Here is a 21,493-nt window from a genome sequence, read left to right on the forward strand (position 1 = left end):
TGAATCAACCTCTGGGGCCTGTCTACCAAGTAAACATTACTAGTTTACAGTTTTCTGACATTTCCAAGCATTCAATGAGCAACATGTACCATACACTTGGTTAAATTAAGCCTAAAGACTTTAATGACCTACATTCCAGTGCTGGTGGAGAGCACCAAACCTCAATCTAAAGAGAAAAACACAGTTTGACATCTCATTTACTGCAATATATGCAATTTAAATTTAGTGTAACGCTTAAATGAAACTAACCTACACAAAACAGGTGGTCATCAGGTGAAAAGTAAGACATGGAAACAAAACTCAGGTTCATATCTTTTATTATTAAGAGAAAACAGTGCATCCCTCCTCTGGACTGCAGACTGCCCTCTGTTGGATGAGTCCTGGTACTGCTCTGCCACCTGAGAAACAGTAATGAGTTATTAGACTTAAGTGCTGCAAACAGGATATTTCACAGTAGGTTTCTATTCAAATGTTTAAAAAGAAGAAAAAAAACTGCGCACGCACATTTCACATCCATGTTTTGAAGGATGAGCTGCACATGAGCCAGCCTGGAGGTCATCCTGGCATCCTGTTACAGCGAGCTTCCTCCAGCTTTGACATTTTACAAGACAATCTTCATTTTCCCTACAACACAGAAACAAACAAAAAAAATATCAGTGATGTTCGACTTGTGTCATGTGACAAACAAAGTAACTCAGGAGTTTTGTCATAGCAGCCTCACAACCAACATTATAACAAAATGTCAAACACTCAAAGGTAAGTTTCTAAATAAGATGCATTACAGTGCTGCAGATGATATTTTACATGTTTGGAAGTTAAGCAGACACACTGCATTTCTCCGACACTTACCGTGGTAAATCCGTGCAGATCCTCAGCCTCCCTCTAATGGTCGAGAATCCTGCAGCGAGAGACAGACAATGAGAGCCTGACAGTGGACTGATCACCAGGTTTACTCACAAACACTACTCACTGTGGTTGCAATGCATAAACACACAAAAGTGAGAGCCTGTGTGTGTGTAGATATGTAGGTGTGTGTACATGTGTTGTATGTGCTGTATGTCATGTGACAGAGCTTCAAAATAAAATGAGTTAGTTATAACATTCATTAGAAGTAAATCGTGTGTGAGGATAAGTAAAAAGTGTGAACGAATGAAGTGTGTGCACGTGTATGCATGTGTTTGTTACTGAAGGGCATCTCAGCACCCAGAAGATGAATAATTTATTAGAAACTGCAGGGAGGACAGACAAATTCATGACAATGTTCGAATCCGTTGCAATCCTTGAGAGGTAGGTTGGTCCATCTGTTACAAAGCCATGTGAAGCTGGACTTTCATACTGACACATCAGGTGTTTTACTGCAAAGGTACCCCAAACTGGAGCTACACCATAAACCTAGCACTGACAAAGCCGTGGTCGTTTTCAGTGTCAGTCTTTCGGACTCTGGGCAAGGCCCTTTCTGAAGAGGCCATTACAGGACTGAAGGGTAGTTCTGGCATCACACTCCAACAGGATATAAGAAGGGATTGTAGTCAATCAGGACTCAGAGTGTGGTTAGAAAATGGATCACAGTGCAGAGATGACATCATCACAGCCGCCATTGGCTGAACACAGTCTAGCCAGAGTTCAAGAGCTCCAAGGGCAATGGAGCCCTACAGAGATGAGAGATCTAAATACAAGCAACATACAAAACTGCCACAGTCTTCATGTCGTGTACATTTATTCAAATGGCTGGCTGGTCAGTGCATGACATGCCATTCATGAGTTACAGGAAGGAATGAGGAATGAGAGGTACTGAGAGAAGAAAGGAAAAGTTCCATTTGAAGCTGATTACTGGTCACACTCTTTAAAATAATTGTCCAAATTTCCTCAGACAAACCACGCAACCATCAGTTTGTTCCTAAAAACAGTGTTTGAATACAGATTGTATATATACACAATGGACTGAGCATTGTTTTTAAATGTGAAGCTAATATGGGAGTGAATTAAATCCGCTTAAATCCTCCCGATTACAAAAGCCAGACTAAATGAAAGTCAAGAAAACGATACCGCACCTAATTTTATGACCTCAGCAAATAATTTCCTTGCGAGTTTGAAGTACATTAATCAAAGAAGAATATGGTGATGTGCCCTAACGTTGAGTATGTGTGTTTTATTTGATTTAAATATAGATTAACCCATGTCTTATGTTAAGTGCGTCCTTCGCCTAAAAGCGTCTTTATTCAGCAAACAAATACAATAAAAGACACCCAGGAGTGGGATGTTCAGCTCAGCTTTCACCCTGCCAGTACATTGTTTAAAATATTGTTTGCAAAACAGAGAATCACGATTAATTTCACAGTGAATACAGACATGCCTTACTAACCAATCTACGGTTAGCCTTCATGCCGTTTCAGAAGCTTAAATGGTGACGTGTCATTTCATAGTTCAAATTCACAGCTTCAAACCAACAGTTTTCTCACTAGTTTTACACTGAATGCATTCCACAGACGAGAAACAGCAACACTGTCTTGATGCAATTAAAATCAGATTGACTACAAGCACTATGTAACTTAAAGCCCAAATGCTCTACATGATGAAATGGTACAGTAAAAACTTTCATGCTTGTTCTGTTTAAAACAGATTACTGAAACATGAGTGGTCCTTTGTAAAAACAGTGCACATTTCCGTTTCTATTTCCTCCACATACACAAGTCTGACCAGTTATTTATGCACAAAATTGTAAAAGTGACCCGAACAGTATGTGACATCTTAAATATAGCACTTTCACAGATAAAAATCAAAGTGCTTCACAATAAACCCTGAAATATAAATATAATAATATGAAACAATGAAAAAAAAATTTAAAAGCTTGTTTGTATAAAAATGTCTTCAGCTGCTTTTTAAAATAGTCAGTGGAGTGTGTACAGCGTAAAGACAGTGGAAGAGAATTCTACAACCTAGTGCCAGTGCCTAAAAAGCCAGATGCCCACGTGTTTTGAACCTAATACGTGGGACAAACAGTAACCTCTGACCCGAAGACCTAAGTGACCGGGAAGAAGCATGACGTTTCAATAGGTCAGATATACTGGGGAGCTTCACCATGTAGAGCAGTTTAGTTAAAACTAAAATTTTAAAACGAAACCTAAAATTTACTGGCAATCAATGAAGAGAAGCCAAAACCCAAGGGATGTGTGACCTTAGTTTAGTGCCAGTTAAAAGTCTTACCGCAGCATTCTGTACAGTCACTTCAATGCTTCAAAGACCCAACCCAGTACCAATACAATCGGTATGTCATTTCAAACAGGTAGAGAGGGCAAGGGGGTCAGGAGTAGTGCTGATAGAAGGTTCAAAGATAAAAGTGCTGCTTACACAGTATGAAAGTACTTTTCATGACTGATTTTAACTGCATTGTGACTGACTGAGGATGTGCTGATGAAAGGCCACTGTGTGTTTAGAAGGAACCATTACTTTATCAAAGCAGGAATAAATTCACTGCAATCAGAAAGCAATCAAAACATAAAAAACAAAGTTATGGCCAAAGCAGAACAGTTTCTCATAGTATTTTTGCCTCTGGTAGAGCTGGGCTTTGGTTGCCCCCCCCCCCAGTTTGTTGCTGCAAACACCCTGCCTTTTTCCAAACTAATCACTTTCAAATATGAAAGTTTTCAAGAAAACGAAACAAAATGCAAAACATCATGTACAGTTGTATACAAGACTTCTGCTTTTTCCACTTGGGAGCTTAAATATACCAGGCAATACTTAAAAAAAGCAGAACACCTTTCACTTGACTATAGCTTTCATTTCAGCGCTGTGTTCCATATATTTGAATCCACACAAACACTTGTTTTCATGCACACATACAGAAGAGCCAAAGTACTACAACCACACACACACACACTCCACAGGCTACAGCAAATCTATTGCCAAGAAGTATGAAGAAGAGAGATCTGCACTGTGATGCCATTCTTTGAAAGTGTGATGCCAGAAGCCCTGAAGACATCACTGTGAGCAGTGACGTGGAATAAGAAGACAGAAGAGTTAAGTCATGGGACAACTGTGCATCTTGCATTATAAACATGGATGGGACACTTACCTTACTTGTTCAGCTGATCTGTGTAAGCATACCTCTGGCTGCAGTGCAAACAAGTCCAGGCTTTACTGTCCACTGACATCTGCAGAACTACTCATCGTCAATGTAACCCAACTGCAGAGAAGAGCCTCTACTGTGGACTGGGGCAGCCCGTCTTTGACAAGCTGGCTGACAGCAGCTAATGCACCTCTTTTACCCAAAGACATGAAACACGCACAACCAGACAGGCACAACAAGCCGCTGCCTCTTCAACCGTAAGACGGCATCGAACTTCCTGCCTCACTCAGGTATGTGAGCTTGATCGGTCTGCTGGTGTAGCTCTTATTATGGTCAGAATTCAGACAGAACTGATGAGATTATGTGCTGGAGTACAAAAAAAGTTGTTACATAAAACTTGAGTCACAACGTAAGTGTGGGGAGTGGGGATGTAACAGTACAAAACAGTTTGGTATGTGTTTGAGTTTTAGAGTCAGTGTGGTATATTTTTGGCAGAGGCAACAAAAGACTGACCAAAGTCAAAATTATCCTATGAGCAGCCTCTTTTCTTTTTTTTTTTTGATTAAAAGTTGGCCATAATTCTTACTTTAACAATAGAAACTCAATTGAGAATAAAGAGAAATACTTTCCCATATTTGGGGAATGATTTCATCGTAAAAAGGTATAAAAACTAGCAATAATTTAAAAAAAAAAAAAAACTCCTGAAAAGAATAGGTATTGTTTGTTGTGAGCACTCATGTTTCAGTTAAATATAATGTTTAAATATAAAATATGTCGTGTTCAGCCAGTGGAAGACTTCTAAAACTGGCTGAGCTTTCAAACATACTCCTACCAGAGTATATGGCCAATGCATACCTGGTGTAAAGCAAACATGTTCTGGAAAAGAAAATGACTTTCTGCTCCTTAACAGGTTAAGCAGAATCACATTATAAGAGTGTATTTAGAAATCCTAATGGTGTGACGGTCAATGCCATCAGAAAAAAAACAAAAAAAACAAAAACCACTCCTTTCTACTGAACCAAGAAAAAGACCTTGGATTGGATTGCACTGCACAAATACAATAAAAGTTTCTAAAGATGTTAAAAGCTGAGCTCAGTGAGCTGTGAAACATGGGAGCTACATGTAGTCGAAGTGTAACTAGTACACTGTGAGATTTTTTGGATTTTAGTCCAACTCATGAGTTAAACATGAGGTTAGAGGCTGTGAGCTACTTGCCCCTAGAAAGTTGTCACTAGAGTAATACTTAAAACTGGTTCTGGATTCAGCTCACTGTCTAACAGATGACATTAATTTTTATCTATTAAGCAAAAAAAACCAAACAAACCTAAAGTATGTAGCAGTAAAAGTAAGATTGTATGTGGATATCACTGGTACGGGCAGTCTTTTTCCTCCTACAGAGAAACATATACATGTTAGCACTTAACGTCACACACGTACCATTACAACCCTTGAAGGCAGCAGGTCATTTTTCCCACCATGAATCTTAATTAGTTGCTATATTGTCTGTTACCTGTGCTGTGTGATCATTAGACACAATTGTTAAAGCTGTTAAGAATGACTGTCAAAAAGTTTGATCCCCATTCATGAACAGTCTGTTAACTGCAATGTTTCACTTGCCTGTGGCTGCGACTTTACTTGAACGTCCAAGCTTTCCATTGTCACCACAATTCCAGTCAAAAACATCTATAAACATCGATTTCAGAACTCGAATGTTGAGTAAATGTGTTCCTGTTTTGTTTTTATAATTCCACTGCCAAAGCTGTTCATTTTTACAACATGTAATCCATGTATTTGTGTAATGTAACTTGCTTTGGTTTGATAGTGCTGTATAAGCAAGCATCACAGCTATTTTTACTTTAATACATTAAAACACGTAGGCAATATCAAACTCAGTTCACAGTTTCAGGCCTAAGTAATTACCATCTTTTGAGTTAAATGTTGAAAGTCTCTTAATCTCTTAAAGAGGAACTAGAACAAGTTCCGTTATTTCTTTCATGTATAAATATGTAACAAATTCACATGCTCTTCTTAAAACTTAAATTGTAGAATTAATTTATAAGAGTCAAATGCTTCAAACGGCCCTAAATACATTTTACAGAATATTTTCTACTTCTGCCACATTTTATTTGTTATCTGGAATCTATCATCTGTGACCAGTACAACCAAGAACCACAAGGTCCTTCCAGAAGGTGGCAAATAAGGATAAAGAAAAATCTAAGGACTCTTAAACGGACCTTAAAGACAGAAGACCTAGCTTGAAGATGGAGTGAATGGCATGGCTGCAAAAAGAGTCCGTATAATATGCACAAGACAAAGTGGAACAAAAATATGGAGGGTGTAACCGGGCCCCTTTAAGAACGTCAAGGGTTTATTTTCATGGCAAAATGGCAGAAAGGGATTTTTTTTTTCTGCATTATAGTATAGCAACTGTAAACATACAATAGACATAAATATAAGAATTTTCCTTAAAAATGTACTTGTGCGAGAGCAATAGCCAAATATTTAAATCCCCAAATATTCTAACCTACAGTCCAAGCTATAGAGCCACTATTATCTGATCACTCTGGTCCTTTAGAGTGACAGTTTCATTTACAAAACCGCTCCAACAGAAGCTACAGACTCTTAATGTCTTGGCTTGGCAACTTCCTTTTCATAGTCCAACACCTTAACAGATGGTCAAACCTGTTAAAGAAAAACAAGTTGTACACAACACAGACAGCGTTACAAAGTTCAAAATGCACACTATGTTATTAAGTAAAAGAACTATGTTTAAGCCAGTAAAATGTAATTTAATCTAAAAGCAGTTATGCATTTCTAAATGTTTTACCTAAAAGGAATTCGATGTATAAAGGACATATTTTAAAGGTACCCTACATACCTCTGACTGCAGATCTAAACTGTTTCCTAAATGTTGGAGATTATCTGACTTCCAACATCCTTTCGGTTTTTCAGTTATGTCACAACTACTTTGAGGAACGTTTATTTTAATCTGAAAATCCAGTCATTTGTGCATACAGTCAAAGAAAAATTCAGAGTGCATGCCACTGTGCTAAAAAATGAATCATTCCTCTAAAGAATGAGGAAGAATTTGGCAAATACATCTCTACAAATAACTATTAGTTATAGGATTTGGTCATTTTACAATGAAAATTGCTCATCCAAAATCGACCATTTAATACAAGCATATAAACCATGTAGACAGGCTGTCTCTTTGTAAAATATATTTTTGAAAAAAGCTGGCATAACACTACACCTTAATGATGGATTGTTATGTGGAAATTATACTCAAAGCACTGATGTTGCAAAGAACAATTTGTGCCTTAAACCTATACCATTATTCTTTTGAATATTTAGAAATAACCAACCAACACAAATTTAGTGTTGTGGACTTTAAAGGCATTAACTTCCATTCCACCATCAAATCAGTGAGTTATGATATTTTTGAATGCCTTTAAGTGTATTTATAGATATTAATCTGTGCTATATTAATTAAAATTTCTTGCATTCCATTGTGAATTATTATTACTGAATTTTTGAAACTTTTTTCAAAATTGAATAAGAAAATATACACTAAATATACAGTACAATAGGGCTGCACGATTTTGCATAAAATGAGAATCACGATTTTTTTGCTTAGAATTGAGATCACGATTCTCTTTTCCAATATAAATATTTATTGCACTTATTAACTGCACATCAACTTCGTAACAGTTGAAACTGAACATAAAAACAATATATAAACATAAAAACAATAAATGCCTCACATTTTGTGGTTGCCGCAAAATGTTGTACTGCTTGAAATTCTGTCTCCACCGTAGTGCAACAATAGAAAAATAGTTGCGGGACGGCACTGTGTAGCGTTTGTCTAGGGTGTTGATCATTTTCCTAAATCCCTCGTTTTGCACAGTGTTGATATATCTTTGGTTAGGTGATAAGTAATAGCCTCCGTAAGTTCGAGTTCGTTTTCATGCAGATTACGTCCCGGATCAAAATGCGGTACAATCGTCGTCTTTTTTTTTTTTTTTTAAATCGTTGTCATTTGGAAATGAGATCGCACATAAGTATGAATCGAGATCGCGATTTTCTAACGATTAATCGTGCAGCCCTACAGTACAAGTACAAAATATTAGATAAAATAAGAAGTTTTTTTAATTCATCAGGAATGCTACAAGGATGGATTAGAATCACAATCCAGCTGACTTCCCAGGGGTTTGACTACCATATCACAATGACAAGCATCTAAGTAATGTACCTCATTAGACTACTCTCTTGGAAGGAAATCATGTATTGTATGTACATGATTAAATAGGGATTATATCTCACTACTTTCACTAGTTTCAGATCCAGCGTTTGAGTTTCTTAGCTACAGCTTTTCCAAGTCCTTACTACCCAGCCACACTTCAGCCACAGTCCATTATCTTTAAAGCCGGCCATACCTGTTAAAGAAAAAATGTACATAACACAAACACACGTAACATTTGAGATAAACACTCCTTTATATCCTCTCCATTACTGAATGCATCCAGACATCCAAATCTTCTGTTCTGTGGCCATTTCAGGTGTGTTTTGTGGGATTCTGGGATGCCACATGGTAGGAGAAGACATTTAAGTTAAAATCCTTACCTTCATTGTATGTTTGATTATGTGAAGGACATTAACAGGTGCGCTAAAAATATTTGATTGTTGATGTCTTATGTAATCCATGGTTAAATGGATGACATTTTCTTCTACATGAAGAAAAAAAAAAAAAAAAAGCTACAATGATCAGCTAGTTGCTGTGCAAGGTCAGCAATTAACCAGCTTTCACCAACTACAAAATTGTAACTAATGTCGAATGAAAAATACTTTCAGTTTCACATTCACAGAATGTCAATGTTAAAGCTAGTGGAATAGAATACAGCCAAGTTATTACACGCAAAAAATAAAATCTGCTTAATAACAAAAGTTGAAATTATTAAAAGATTAAAATTACTTACATTCACTTTTCAGGCCATCTCTTACCAGACAACTCTGACAAAAGCTTGTAAAGGTAGGCTTGTGAATGGAGGAAGGTGTCCATTTAATTACGGCACTCAATTTTGGTTGGGCCAGAGTGAAAAGGAAAGTTTCAATGGGATCTTGAAAAGTCATAAGAAGAATTTAAAGTATAATCAACTGTAAACTAATATTTAATTATTACTGTTTGTTAAATTTTAAAATAAACCGCTCAAAGTCCCACAAAACAAATATTTGGACTTCTTGTCAAATGTTTTTCCAGAGAACAAAGACCATTTCTCTTTATATGAAAAAGCCAATAATTAGATCTCATGCCATGTTTGGACATAATGTTAATATCCTAATAGTACAGGATATTATTGTCATTATAATGGCAAGTAACATTAAGGCCATTAATGCAGATACAGCTAAACATTTCTGCAGAGATGGAAAATGGGTTCTCCTGAATGTTACCCAATTTGTCATACAAGTCAGTCTGAGAAGGGAATAGTGACAAATTTACTACAAACAAGGCAGGTCCTTGGAAAATAACAGCACATGAGCCCTGTTGACAAAGTTGATACAATAGCATTGGACTCTCTAGTTTTAAATGAGACAGTAGTGCTGGTTTTTCAACAGTTAACTGATACACAAGAACATATCAGTGCAAATGTGAAATAGAAAAGATGCAAATCAAACTGTCGTTTAACCCCACTGCACACATCCATGCGGTTTTGAAAACTAGGGCACCGTATGCGCTCTTACAAAGGGACTTATTGTCTTCGTGCAGCTCTAGCAAAATTAGAGCTTTATAACTGAAAATCCTTTTCCAAAATCCAACAGTGACTCAGTCATTTATAACGTCACAGCCTGAAAAGTCAGATCTCTGATGATAAGAACCATTGGTTCTTAGTTACTTGATTTTTAGAAATTCTAAGACTTGACATACGTATCCAAGTATGGATCTTCCAAGGCGTTTAAGTATAGTATGGGCATATCTGATGTCAAGATTTGCCACTGGACTTCCCCAAAGACACATTTTACACAAAATTTTACAGACCTATAATACGCCTCAAGTCCGTCCATAACCGTTATTGACTACATTTACATACGATTTTATTACTTCAGCTACTGCAGAAACGTGGTGCTGTTTGCACTACTACCACTTAAGGTAAACTTAAACACCTTAAAGCACCTATAGCAGTACAGAATCACATCAGTGCACCCTTATCGAAAACTTCATTATTATCAAAAGTAATCCTTTACATAACGATATTCATCGCAATTTAACAACATCATCCATTTTTAAAGATAATTAGCATTGCTTTGTGCATTTTTTTTATGACAGTTATCCTTCTGAAAGAATGCCTCACAAGTGCTTGAAATGCTAGTAATAACAGAATGACCTGCATGTAAATGTAGTCAATAACTCCAGCTTCCAAACATGCACACAAGGACACACACTTGAGTGGATTTTGCCTGTCTAAGTCAGACTGTGTGGTTTCAGCACTAGGTTTCTGTAAGACCACTGTTAGTCACACAGTATTACACAGGTTTTCTTAAAGGTTCCATGTGTGATATTTCTTCTGTCCAGACGCAAGACTGTAAAACCAGAGTTACTCACAAAATGCCTCTCCTAAAAACCAAGGAAAAAAACCTAAAAGTTCCCCTTGTTCAAAAAATAAAAGGAAGCGAACTTGTTTGAAAACAGGGCTATAATATCAGAGCCACCCTGCATTATTAAAAATAAATAAAATTCTTTGAAACGAGAGACCATTTTAATAACCGATTTATAAAAATGAATCTTAACAACTTGGTCTTAAAAAATATATATACCTGCTAATGATATCGCTAATTTACAGGAAACTTAAAAATATTAAAATGTGTTAAATCTTATTTTTATTAACTTTTCAATGATCTGGGGGAGCCTGTTCAACACTGCTTCCCAGTCTAGTCTTTTTAAGCAGGTGTTAAAAATATGATTATTCCTTTGAAATATATTGTAAAAATACTTATTCATCAATGTGGGAATTAGCTGATAAAGCCATGTCATACTTGCTGCTAATTTCTGTCATACCATGAGTTAATTCTTTTCAGACTGTGCACGCATCACTGAACTAAAGTGGGCAGGACTTGAGAAAATAACACATAGAATCTTTAAGAGCTAATGTGGCAGAGGTAACCACATTATTCAATTTCCGCAAACAGCCCATTGCTGCTTTCTGAACGTACTACACGTTTCATTTTTAAGAATAAAAGGTTAAAGGTTTTTCCTGATTGAACCAATGTCTCTTTATTATAGTACATGCGTTGACTCCAAATGCATGGCACAAAACACAGCCATAGGAAGTTCAGAAAAAATGTTACAGTTAGCACTTCACGACGACTCACAGAGCATAACACATCTTTAAAAAAAAAAAAAAAAGAAAAAGAAAAAAAAGAAAGAAAATTATACATGGTCAAAAAGAACAACTGGATCACCTAAGAGTAACTTCTCTTTTCAGACTAGAGACAAAGTAAAAAATGAAAATATTGACTTTCAATAACTGAGTAAATTGGCTAAAATGTTGTAACAATTTAAACTTAAATACAAGAAATTTGAATCAACATTTTTGTTTTTAGAGAAAAACTGTACAAATGGTGCTGCTGGAAGCATCAAAAGAGCAGCGTTTAAAAACGGGGTTTCTTAGCAGGACCATCAAACTCCTCGCGGACCCTGCCATACCCGGGGTTACCAGGACCCATTCCCCTCGCACCACCCGGAGTGAAGCGCTCATTGCGCTGTTGGGTGTCAATGTGCCAAGGAGGCAGACAGGAGGGTGGTAATAAGGTATGGGAAGGGTCAGTGCATAAGCACATAGTTCATGTCCATATGGAGATGTGTAAAAAAGGTATGGCACAGGTGTGATTTGTTTTATATTGTGAGTGGTTAACAAAAGAACCAGCAGGAGACACATCCGGAGAAACCGTTCGTTCCAATATGAAGGTCCACAGGTGCCACAGGTAACATACGGAAAAGGAAGAGAGGGTAATGCTTTCGTTAGTCAGTGCCTACCTAGTGTGGTCTCTTCTCCAGTGCATGCCAAGATTAAGCCGGGCATTAATGACAGCTGGCCGTATCTACTAGTTAATGAAAATGGCAACAGCTACATGCCTAAACTTCTGAGAGGCGGCATGAAAATAGGAAGCTAAAAATATATTTCCAACATGAGGTTTAACCTCATATTTCTAGTCATTTGTCAGATTTCCTTAGAAAATGTTGCAAATATATATACACAATTTGATGGCATCATGACTTATATTGTAAACTGTATGACTTAAAGAGTCATCTTGAACATATCTACAAATCTGCTGCCCAGGTATCACAAAAGGGTATGGTAACTTTTAAACGTTCCCAAATGTGACTACAAAGTATAGGAACTACCAGAAATGTATGGTCTCTCAGACTGAATGAATATATTCGAAGTGTAAAACATTTTCCCAATAAGTAAGCAGTTCATTAATATTCACATCAATGCTAATTCAGACAACTTCTGTGAAACTAAGAGTGTCGTTGTAGAAATCCAGCAGAATAGCTGAAATTTTCAATTGCAAAATGAGGCTACAAAGAACAACAAAGGTAAGAAGAACAAAGTGAGGTAGTCAGATTGCAGAATATAACTATTATCTTGAAGTGTATGAACTTTCTGCTCATTTTACCAAACTGAAAAGACTGTAAAACTGTTGGGCTGTCAGCGTCACTTCCAACAGGCTTAAAACTCAAACTTATGGTCTTTAAAAACTATTCAAAAGCAAATTGTGCTCTAAATTTTAAAAAACTAAATAATCTTCTAGACAATAAATTAAGTAAAGGTTCATGTTTTCAAGTCAAAATTAAGATGTCTTTAAGCACGAAGAATTTCTTTTACAACCCATTTTACAACTATGAGCAAAAAAGTATCAAGATTCTGAGCAAAATTTTTTTTATCAAAGAATAAAGTCTGATAGATATTTGATTTCTGTGCTTTTTGTCGTTAACAACACAAATTAAGGAATTTCAAAGGAACAGTATCCCACGCCCCCCAAAATGAAAGTCTTTTTCCATTAACCAGAATAAGATAGCAATACAGCTCTGAAGTTTTGCATAGTTTTTCAAAAAATAAAATAAAAATTTGGCTCTCTGAGCACAGGCCAAGTGTTTAGCTCTAATTGCAGAAGAGAAGCCAGTTGTTCATCTCCAAAACTAGGCCACTCTCAAATACAAAAAAAGTTGAGATGGCCAGAGCTTAAGCAGAGCCCACTCTCCAGGTGTGCTGACTTGTTCTTAAAAAGTGGGTAATCCATTTCTGTTTAGGTAAAAACCATTAGATTCCCAACTTCACATACTCTAGTACTGACAGTCTTCATTTGCTATAACCATTTCAACTAGTTAGTGCAGGGTGGGTCACGTCATTTTTAAATGGCAGCTTTACACCTTTCTAATTTCCCATCAGACATCAAACACCCGACCCTCTGAACGTGTACCTACCCAAGTTAGGTGGGTTTGCTGCAAACAAAATTGCATAACCTTATAAAAGTAAAATGAACTCCATGAAGCAAGCAATTCCTAAAGTGTATTTAAAATGCCTTAAGGCAGGTATGTCAAACTCATTTTGTACCATGGGCCACATAACCCACTTTGAAGTTGGCCTTACCAAGAGACTCCTATTTCCGTCAGTCTAAGTTAGCTTAATTACACATGAACTACCCATTATAAAAAACAAATGTCCATGGGCCTCATGTTTGACACCCCTGCCTTAAGATCTAAATTAATGGACTATTATTAAGACTTTTTTTATTTTTTGTAAAAATTCTTAATAATACAGAAACCCTATTTGAACCCTAAGTTCAAGCATTACTTTTTATTCAGGACTATAGAACCTTTTTATCCGTCAATTGTAATACAGAAGCAAATGACTTCAGGTCTAAATCCTGCCAGAAACAAAAATCCCAGGCTCGGTCCAGTTTTCAGCGATATCATCTAAGCAAAGTCACAAGGCTACGCCAGCCCCCATCAGTTAATCATGCTGTAATCTTTGTCAAACTCAAAGCTTTGCACCGTCATCAGGCACTAAAAGTGTTACAAAGTTTGAAAACTCAATTACAAAAAGAGATACTGATGAGAAGGTAAAGGTTGCTGGTCCAGAAGTTTTCCACCACACTCCCGCCCCACGCCCTCAAAAATATAACTAAATAGATTTAAGGGGGGGAAAAAGGAAGCCTGTTCATACACAACTTCAGTTCTCCTGATAGACAAATGAGGCATGAAATTGGTAGTAGAAAAATGTGAAAATTAAAAAAATAAATAAAAATACAAATAAAAATAATACTGGATACCAATGCTCTCCTCAATCAAGAAAACGTGCCTGTCCAGCTCACATAAGACAGGGCTTGCAATAGCAGTCCACTACACAAACAGCGTGATAGGAGTGAGCAGAGCCAGCGAAGTTTTTCTACAGCTGTTTGAAACACACTGAGATGATCATTTAGTGCAAGCTGACGGTTTTATAGCTTAAAAGCAGTAATGGCTTGTGGGAATATTAACTGAGGGGGCTCGGCTTGCTACTGGAAAAAAGAAAACAAACAAACCCTATAAAAGCAGTGAGCATGTGTCACATTCAACAACCAGAAAGCCATCCAGTGATAGCTGGGAACACAAATCACTCATTCTGCCATCCTGCTTAGACAACTGGACATCGTGTTAACAGGAAGAAAGGAAGACGAAAGAAAAAAAATCAAAAACACGGCCAGGAGTCTCCAACCAAAGGGAAAGCCAAAAATAAAACTACATTAACTACTGAAATTCCCACAGGTGGGATACATTACCATTTCGTTGCCCATCAGGCCTCCTGGTCCTCCCATTCCCTGCTGACTCTCAAACCCAAGTCCGCCCATAGAGAATTTCTGTGAGGATCCACCAAAGGACATATCTAAAGAGCAAACAGGAAAACATGTTAGGTATTCATACAGCACATGAATTAAAAAATACCTGCGAATTAAAAATACCAACGCTACCCCTCAGCCTTCTACTGCACACACCTATTTATCCATTTCAAAAATCGTACGTCTCCAATGTAGGACTTGAGTCCATGCTGCCTGCCCATCTGCGTGATGACAATAAACCTCCAGTCTTTTACAGCTGAGGAGTAAAAACTCAGGCGCATCCTGCTGATGGTAAAGCTGGCTCAACAGAATTTCAATAGCTATACAACACTTGCATAGAAACTGGGAACGCACTGATCTAATATTTGACTCAGCTAACAGCAAGCTTTACAAGCTAATATAGCCAGCTGTCATTTAGTTGCTAGGGGGAAATGTAATGTAACACGAATGAAGTTGACACCAAAGCAACTACCAGTTTAGAACCGTTTAACACCTGCTACCCCCAACAGCTTCTATTTACATGCTTGCAGAAGTTTTTTTTTTTTTGTAACACTACTGACAAGCGCCCACACACACACCCCCCACCCCGAGGTTGTTTGTACATTTCCTACCAAATCTGGTCTAACAAAAACAAGTCTACCCTTCCTGATATCTCCACATGTACATTTATTTATTTATTTTTTATTTTTAACATAGACTTACTTGTTGAGCTCCTTCCTACTTTACATTTAGATTTGATTGTTTTAGCGCTTTTTTTATTTTACTTTTTCTTCTTATGGAATTGTTCTAACTTTGTGTCATTATTTATTATTAAATGGACTATTTTGTCTATTTTATTTCACTTTTTACTTAAAATAAGAAGCTAATTTATTACAGAATGTTTATTACAGAATGTTTAATACTTCGGTTGCTGTAAAGAAGGAATAGGCTGGAAATGTCTTTTTGCAACTTATGCAACACTGTGCATTTCATCATCTAATGCTTAAAATGTTTGGGTCAACTTTATAGCCACTGTGGTGTCTGGATTTCTGTCACAATTTCGTAATTTAAATAAAAGACACTTACCACCCATGCCCAAAGCTCCACCAGGATGCATTCTCATTTCTCTGTCCCTCTGTAAAACAAAGAAATTAAGATTAATGTAGGCAGTAACTAGCTGTTGAACTGATGTTTTTGATCCCAAAGTTTAGTTTAACTAACATCCATAAAGCTGCCCATCCTGTAGTTCTCCTCACGCTGACGGCGCATCTGTTCTTCTAACTCTCTCTTCCGAAGCATCTCCTCCTCCTGTCTGCGCCGCTCTTCCTCTTGTCTGTTTAAAAATGCAGATCATTTGTCAAATGTGGTCCATGAGAATTCAGTAGGCCGTTCCCAACAACAACCAGCTGCAATTTAATGACATAAAATACCTGAGCTGCATTTCCTTCCTCTTTTGCATCTCCTGATTGTGCATCTCCTCCATACGCCTCAGCTCTTCCTGTCGCCTCAACAGATCTGGATGAAAACAATGCATTACATTTACAACAGTAGGATAACCCACATCTAATGAGTGACATGTATAACAAATCATGAGAATTGCAGGTCTTCCAAATCTAAACTTGCCTTGACGGAGCAGATTGGCCTGGTGCTCATGGTAAGCATCCTCCATCTCGCTCTCGAGTTTGTCACGAGCCTCGCGCATGTTCTTCTCCACCTGTTGTCTTTGCTGCTTTTCCATTTCATCAAGGGATTTCCAGCGCTTTGCATACTCAAACTCAAAAGTGCCTGGACGGGCAAAGCGAGGAGGCTCCTCACGCTCTCTGAAGACACAAAGACCACAACGTAGAGTAGATTAGATTGACAGGCACATGTCTGCATTCACCTCAGTTACTAAAAATGCCACTGGAAAATCTAACATAAAACGAATGCAAAGCGAAACTTTACTTTAGCTTTACTACCCAATTACAATAATTCAATTTTATACTATAGGCAATGGTTTGGTTTTCTGTTGTTTGCCAATGTGGGATTTCACTTAGGTTAACATCTGCAGAGCCTCAGAGAAGATTGACCTTTAACAGCTGAATCCACCCCCCCCCCCCCCCACCATCTGCTACTCACAAAACAATGACCTAATGACCTGAAGAAAGTAATTTGCATAATAAAGATGATTGCGTCAAGAGACCAAAATGCACCTGCTTCAAGACCTACTGGCTATTCTATGGTGGTGTTAGTATGATTAGTGCAACTTAAGGACAAAATAAAATTTTCACTGCCATCTGCATGATGTTACACCAAGAAGAACAAACCAGTACTCACGTTTTATATTTGGGGTTCTTCTGTGCCAACTTCTCTGGAAGACCATCTTCACTATCGTACTGCTCCAGAGGCTCGACAACAACAGGCCGAGGAGACCTGCAGAAGGTGAAATACATTTTTTTTTTTTTGAAAGAAAGAGCAAGGGCTTCAAGAACCTTTTACAAATATCTTCCAACTTACATACACCCCTTCTATTCAAGTAATATAATTCGACTTACGTAGTGAGCAGGAAGACCCCCTCGTTACACCTCTCTAAAGCCTTTCTGGCAGCAGGTCTGGAGGCAAATTCAACGATTCCTCTGCCCGTGGAGCGTCCACGATCATCTACAACCACGATGGCCCTCTCTACCATTCCGAACTGTGAGAAAGCTTCCTCTAGGAGTTCATTGGATACAAATGGTGACAGATTCTTTACAGACAGCGCTGCAGAGTGTGTAGCAAATCGGACACGCAAGGGTCTGCCCTTCATTGGTGTGTCATCCAGCTCAGCTTTTGCTATCTCTGCAAGTGCCCGAGATTCCTAGAAAAAAGAAAAATGTTATTTAAGAGTCCCTTTACTTATTACAGTAACAAAAACCTGTTTCAATTCAAGTGTGTGAGCCCTTACCAGTCGGATGAAACCAAAGCCTTTCCCCTTGTTGATAAAGACCTCAGTGGGCTCCCCATATTTTGCAAACATCCTCCTGAAATCGTCCTCTGTGATGTCGTTGGGCAGGTTACCAACAAACAAGCGGCACCGCTGTGTGTAGGACTTCTCACCTGGCTTCAGCAACATGGACAGCGTCGCCTTGAACTCAGCCTAAGAAAAAAAACGCCATTCAAATTTTAATTCATAGAAATATACACATATAGAGAAAAGAAAAAACTATACAAATATTTTACGCCCAATAGATTATCATTTTCAGATGATTTTTATGTTTTGACTTGTGCTCGCGTCCGTATTTCGATGTCCGTTCGCCCATCCCCCTCACTCGCTTTGTGTAGTAAAAGAAAAAAATCCAACACGGAAAATAATATGAAATACCACTGTCGACAAACTAGTTCATCCAAAATTGTTCAGGTTAACAGATGAAACCCATCACTGAAAATATATTTGTCCTTTTAAAAGCGTTAAGACAGAACTAATTTCTATACTTGAACAAGATGGCCGCTAGCTAAAAGCAATAACGTTGAAGGATGTGCTCTTTTATGCACCCCGACTGCCCGCCGTAGCGAGCGCCCGACGGCTTCCCTAATAACTGTAAGGATAACACAAACAACTCCGCCCGCCAGGGCTGTGTAAAGTGTCATATCGAGCACCACGCGGCTGCTTGGGCTAGTGTTAGCAGATAGCGACTGCCGACGCCACTTGGACGTTTATAAAAATTAAGATAAAATTAAATAAAGCAAACCTTAGATTGGCTCTCTTCTGACCGACTTGCGTCAGTGTTCATGGTCTCTTGTGACTGTTGACTGGGCTCCACTTTGACTTTCATGGCCGGTGGCCCTGCATTTTGGCCTTGTTGAAGTCCTGGTCTCTGGCCTTGTTGAGGTCCAGGCTTCTGGCCCTGCTGGGGTCCCGGCTTCTGGCCCTGCTGGGGTCCCGGCTTCTGGCCCTGCTGGGGTCCCGGCTTCTGGCCCTGCTGGGGTCCCGGCTTCTGGCTTTGTTGAGGGGTTGGTTTCTGACCTTGCTGCGGCCCAACTGCTTTCGGGCTTGGGTGTGGAGTCGGCTTCTGCTGCTGTCCGTTAGCATTTGCCACGGGTGACTTCAGCTGCTGGTTCAGGTTCTTGTTTGCCTGGTTTGGCTGAGGGGAGGTCACGTTAGGTTTGGGTGGTGGTGACTGAACCTTCGGCTGGGGCCCAGGGGTTGTGGATTTCTGCTGCTCTTGCGCCGGTTTCTGCTGCTGTTGCTGCTTAATCGGGCCTTCCATCGTGAGAGCCGGGCCTGGAGTCGGCGGAGGGATGATGGGTAGCGACTGGTTCTGTTGCGGCTTCTGGGGAGTGTTCTGCGATCCTTGGTGTGGTGGTCTGTTGAAGTTGTGCCCCCTCCGGTTTTGATTTTGATTCTGGAAAGGATTATTCCTAAAATTTGGGTTTCCCATAAGCCCACCTCGCATGGGGCCGCCGGGCCCACCTCTGCGCGGCTGGAAATGATTCATTCCAAAGCCGCCACGATTATTGTTGAATCGAGACATTGGTCCTAATATAGGCAAAAATTATTTTTAAAATACCAAAAGAATTAAAGGTCCTGCTGCTCAACAACCACCTCCAAAGGCTGTTCGCAGGTTCTCAAAATGGCGACCAACAGTTAAACAACGAATTGTCTTTCTTTCTCCAGTACGCAGACGTCTGGCTCCGCCCGGTCCCACTGATTGGTCCGTTGCCCAGGAGGCGGAGTAAGAGTTTTTCGAAGGAGCCAGTCCTGAAGTCACCAATTCTGCTCTTATTTGTATGTAAAGAGGCGGCTCTGATGAAAGAGCTGTTAAACAATACTCCATCATTGCTCAAGGAAATCTGTGTCACATAGCTATCTGGTTGGTACTGTAGCCTGCCCAGTAGAGCAGGCCCTCAGTGACTATTGCTGACTTTATGACCCAGATTGTGCATAAGAAGGGAATCCTTTTTATATGCATTTCACTTTAAATTAAAGCATATGAATACACTTAATATATTTGGCCCTTGATGTGATTTTCATTTCACTGTGTGGCTGCTACTGAAACTGACACGCTCCTGCTCCAAATAGTCAAAAGTCACTGAAACAATCAAACACTGATTAAACGGGTCACCAGTGAGCACTGTCCAATGAAAGTAAGAGTAAGTTTTTCCTCTACAGAGAAGAAGCTTATAAAAGTCATCAGGCTTATAAATTTACAGTTACCAGCACCTCAGACTAAGCTTTCAGACCCATTTAAAACAGACAGCTGTTTGTAGGGGTTTGTGTTAATCAGTCCTTCATAGTGAAACTGCTTAAAAAAAACATTAGTGAGAAAACTATTGAGGAAAAAAAAACCTTAAGGACTTGTTTAGAATTCAGTAGGCTGATTTTTAGATTTATTAGTAAACGTATGGCATAACAATTTAGAGAGAATTCAAGGTAACTCTTAACTTGCTCGTTCATATCACACTGCAGTGACATTGGGGTTTGCCTTAGTGGGAAATTATTTTGCTTTTAGCATGTGTCCAGCCTCTGTAAGGGCTGTCTGACCAACAAGCACCTAAGCAAAAACCATCACAAGAGAGAGACATGGCAGTCAACAAATCCTGGACTGAATTCTATGGGAGAATTGTGCAACAGCAAACATGGTGGTATAAGTAGAATTTCCAGGAAGAAAAACACATTTTAAAATCTTGCTAAAAAACTAAAAAGACCTCTGCTCAGTGAGTCACTCACCTGCATGTTGAAATGTCTTTGGGCAAGACACTAGACCTCATGTTTCCCCTGATGTATCCAATGTGGCTGTTAGATTAAAAGTGCTTAGGCATGAAAAAAAGCACTTAAATAAATGTGGGTGCTCAAATTAAGTAGAAAAGTGCCATAGAAGTACTGCACCACTTCAGTCCCTTGGCTATTAGATTACACAACTCTGGCAGGTGTCATTTAGACAATTTTTTTTATTGTGATTTGTCTGTTCACCTCAGTGTTTGTTGATCTGTAACTTGACATGTAACAGTGTTTGTAATTAATGTTTCAGGTTTGTAGGGTAGCTAAAATTATTGTGTAAGAGTGATTTTTTTATATATTGTCATTTATGCTTAGAAGTATATAATCATCTGTATGCTGATAAAAATCATATCCTTATTAGGTCTGATAAGATTCTGTGTGCACTTGTGTACCATGAGATGAGAGGAAGCAGCCTCAACGTTATAGTTTCCATTATAGTTTTAGAAATCAGACTGTTCTGTTTTTTTAAGTGCAAGACTTGAAATGTTCGTCTGAGACATGACCTATGGCAAGTTCCTGTTCTTATCATTTAGCTTACAGACACTGATGTTGTTCAGATATGCCTGCTTAAGAATGTCATATGTATTTGTAATTGCATATTCATGAATGATTGCTTGCTGACAATAAAAAGGGCTGTAGCGAAGGAATCAGTTGAAATTGGTTGAATTCAGGTGAAGGAATCTTTTCCTCAACTTTGGAAACACGGAGAGTGCCTTCTTGCCTTGTTTTGTCGTGTAGTTATTGGTCTCGTGTTCCAGCGGGGTTTGTGCCTAGATAAACCCAACAGATTGTTTCTTCTTGGGATCAATAAAGTGATCTGAATCTATACAAACTGA

The 21,493-nt window shown here is 38.6% G+C and overlaps 1 protein-coding gene across 2 annotated transcripts; it reads right to left on the reverse strand.

Moving 5' to 3' along the window:
* Positions 1 to 300: 300 nt before the first annotated feature.
* Positions 301 to 19,553, reverse strand: sfpq (splicing factor proline/glutamine-rich). 2 transcript variants are annotated; one of them, XR_270291.4, is made up of 12 exons: positions 18,628 to 19,553; positions 17,844 to 18,035; positions 17,455 to 17,756; positions 17,237 to 17,332; positions 16,544 to 16,740; positions 16,351 to 16,435; positions 16,142 to 16,253; positions 16,007 to 16,055; positions 14,885 to 14,988; positions 850 to 898; positions 505 to 624; positions 301 to 398 (listed from the first exon to the last, which is right to left on the reverse strand). XR_270291.4 is itself a non-coding variant. In XM_003458547.5 (10 exons), the coding sequence occupies exons 1-10, from the start codon at positions 19,408 to 19,410 to the stop codon at positions 11,711 to 11,713; spliced, it is 2,031 nt and encodes a 676-aa protein (XP_003458595.3). In that variant the 5' UTR covers positions 19,411 to 19,552; the 3' UTR covers positions 8,077 to 11,710. The 2 variants fall into 2 exon arrangements, 1 of the variants encoding a protein (XP_003458595.3); XM_003458547.5 differs by lacking the exons at positions 301 to 398; positions 505 to 624; positions 850 to 898 and adding an exon at positions 8,077 to 11,821 and having other exon boundaries at positions 18,628 to 19,552.
* Between the last annotated feature and the right edge of the window lie 1,940 nt (positions 19,554 to 21,493).

The sequence above is a fragment of the Oreochromis niloticus genome, linkage group LG22, assembly GCF_001858045.2.
Source record: "Oreochromis niloticus isolate F11D_XX linkage group LG22, O_niloticus_UMD_NMBU, whole genome shotgun sequence".
Taxonomy (NCBI): Eukaryota; Metazoa; Chordata; class Actinopteri; order Cichliformes; family Cichlidae; genus Oreochromis; species Oreochromis niloticus.

What these genes read in the sequence shown, in the direction of transcription:
- sfpq (XM_003458547.5), bottom strand. Translation starts at nt 19,410, where the DNA reads ATGTCTCGATTCAACAATAATCGTGGCGGCTTTGGAATGAATCATTTC. An exon ending in AGGAAGGAAATGCAGCTCAG is followed by an intron (nt 16,254 to 16,350) that starts GTATTTTATGTC and finishes ATTTTTAAACAG; the next exon opens with ACAAGAGGAAGAGCGGCGCA. An exon ending in TGGAGCTTTGGGCATGGGTG is followed by an intron (nt 14,989 to 16,006) that starts GTAAGTGTCTTT and finishes TTTGCTCTTTAG; the next exon opens with ATATGTCCTTTGGTGGATCC.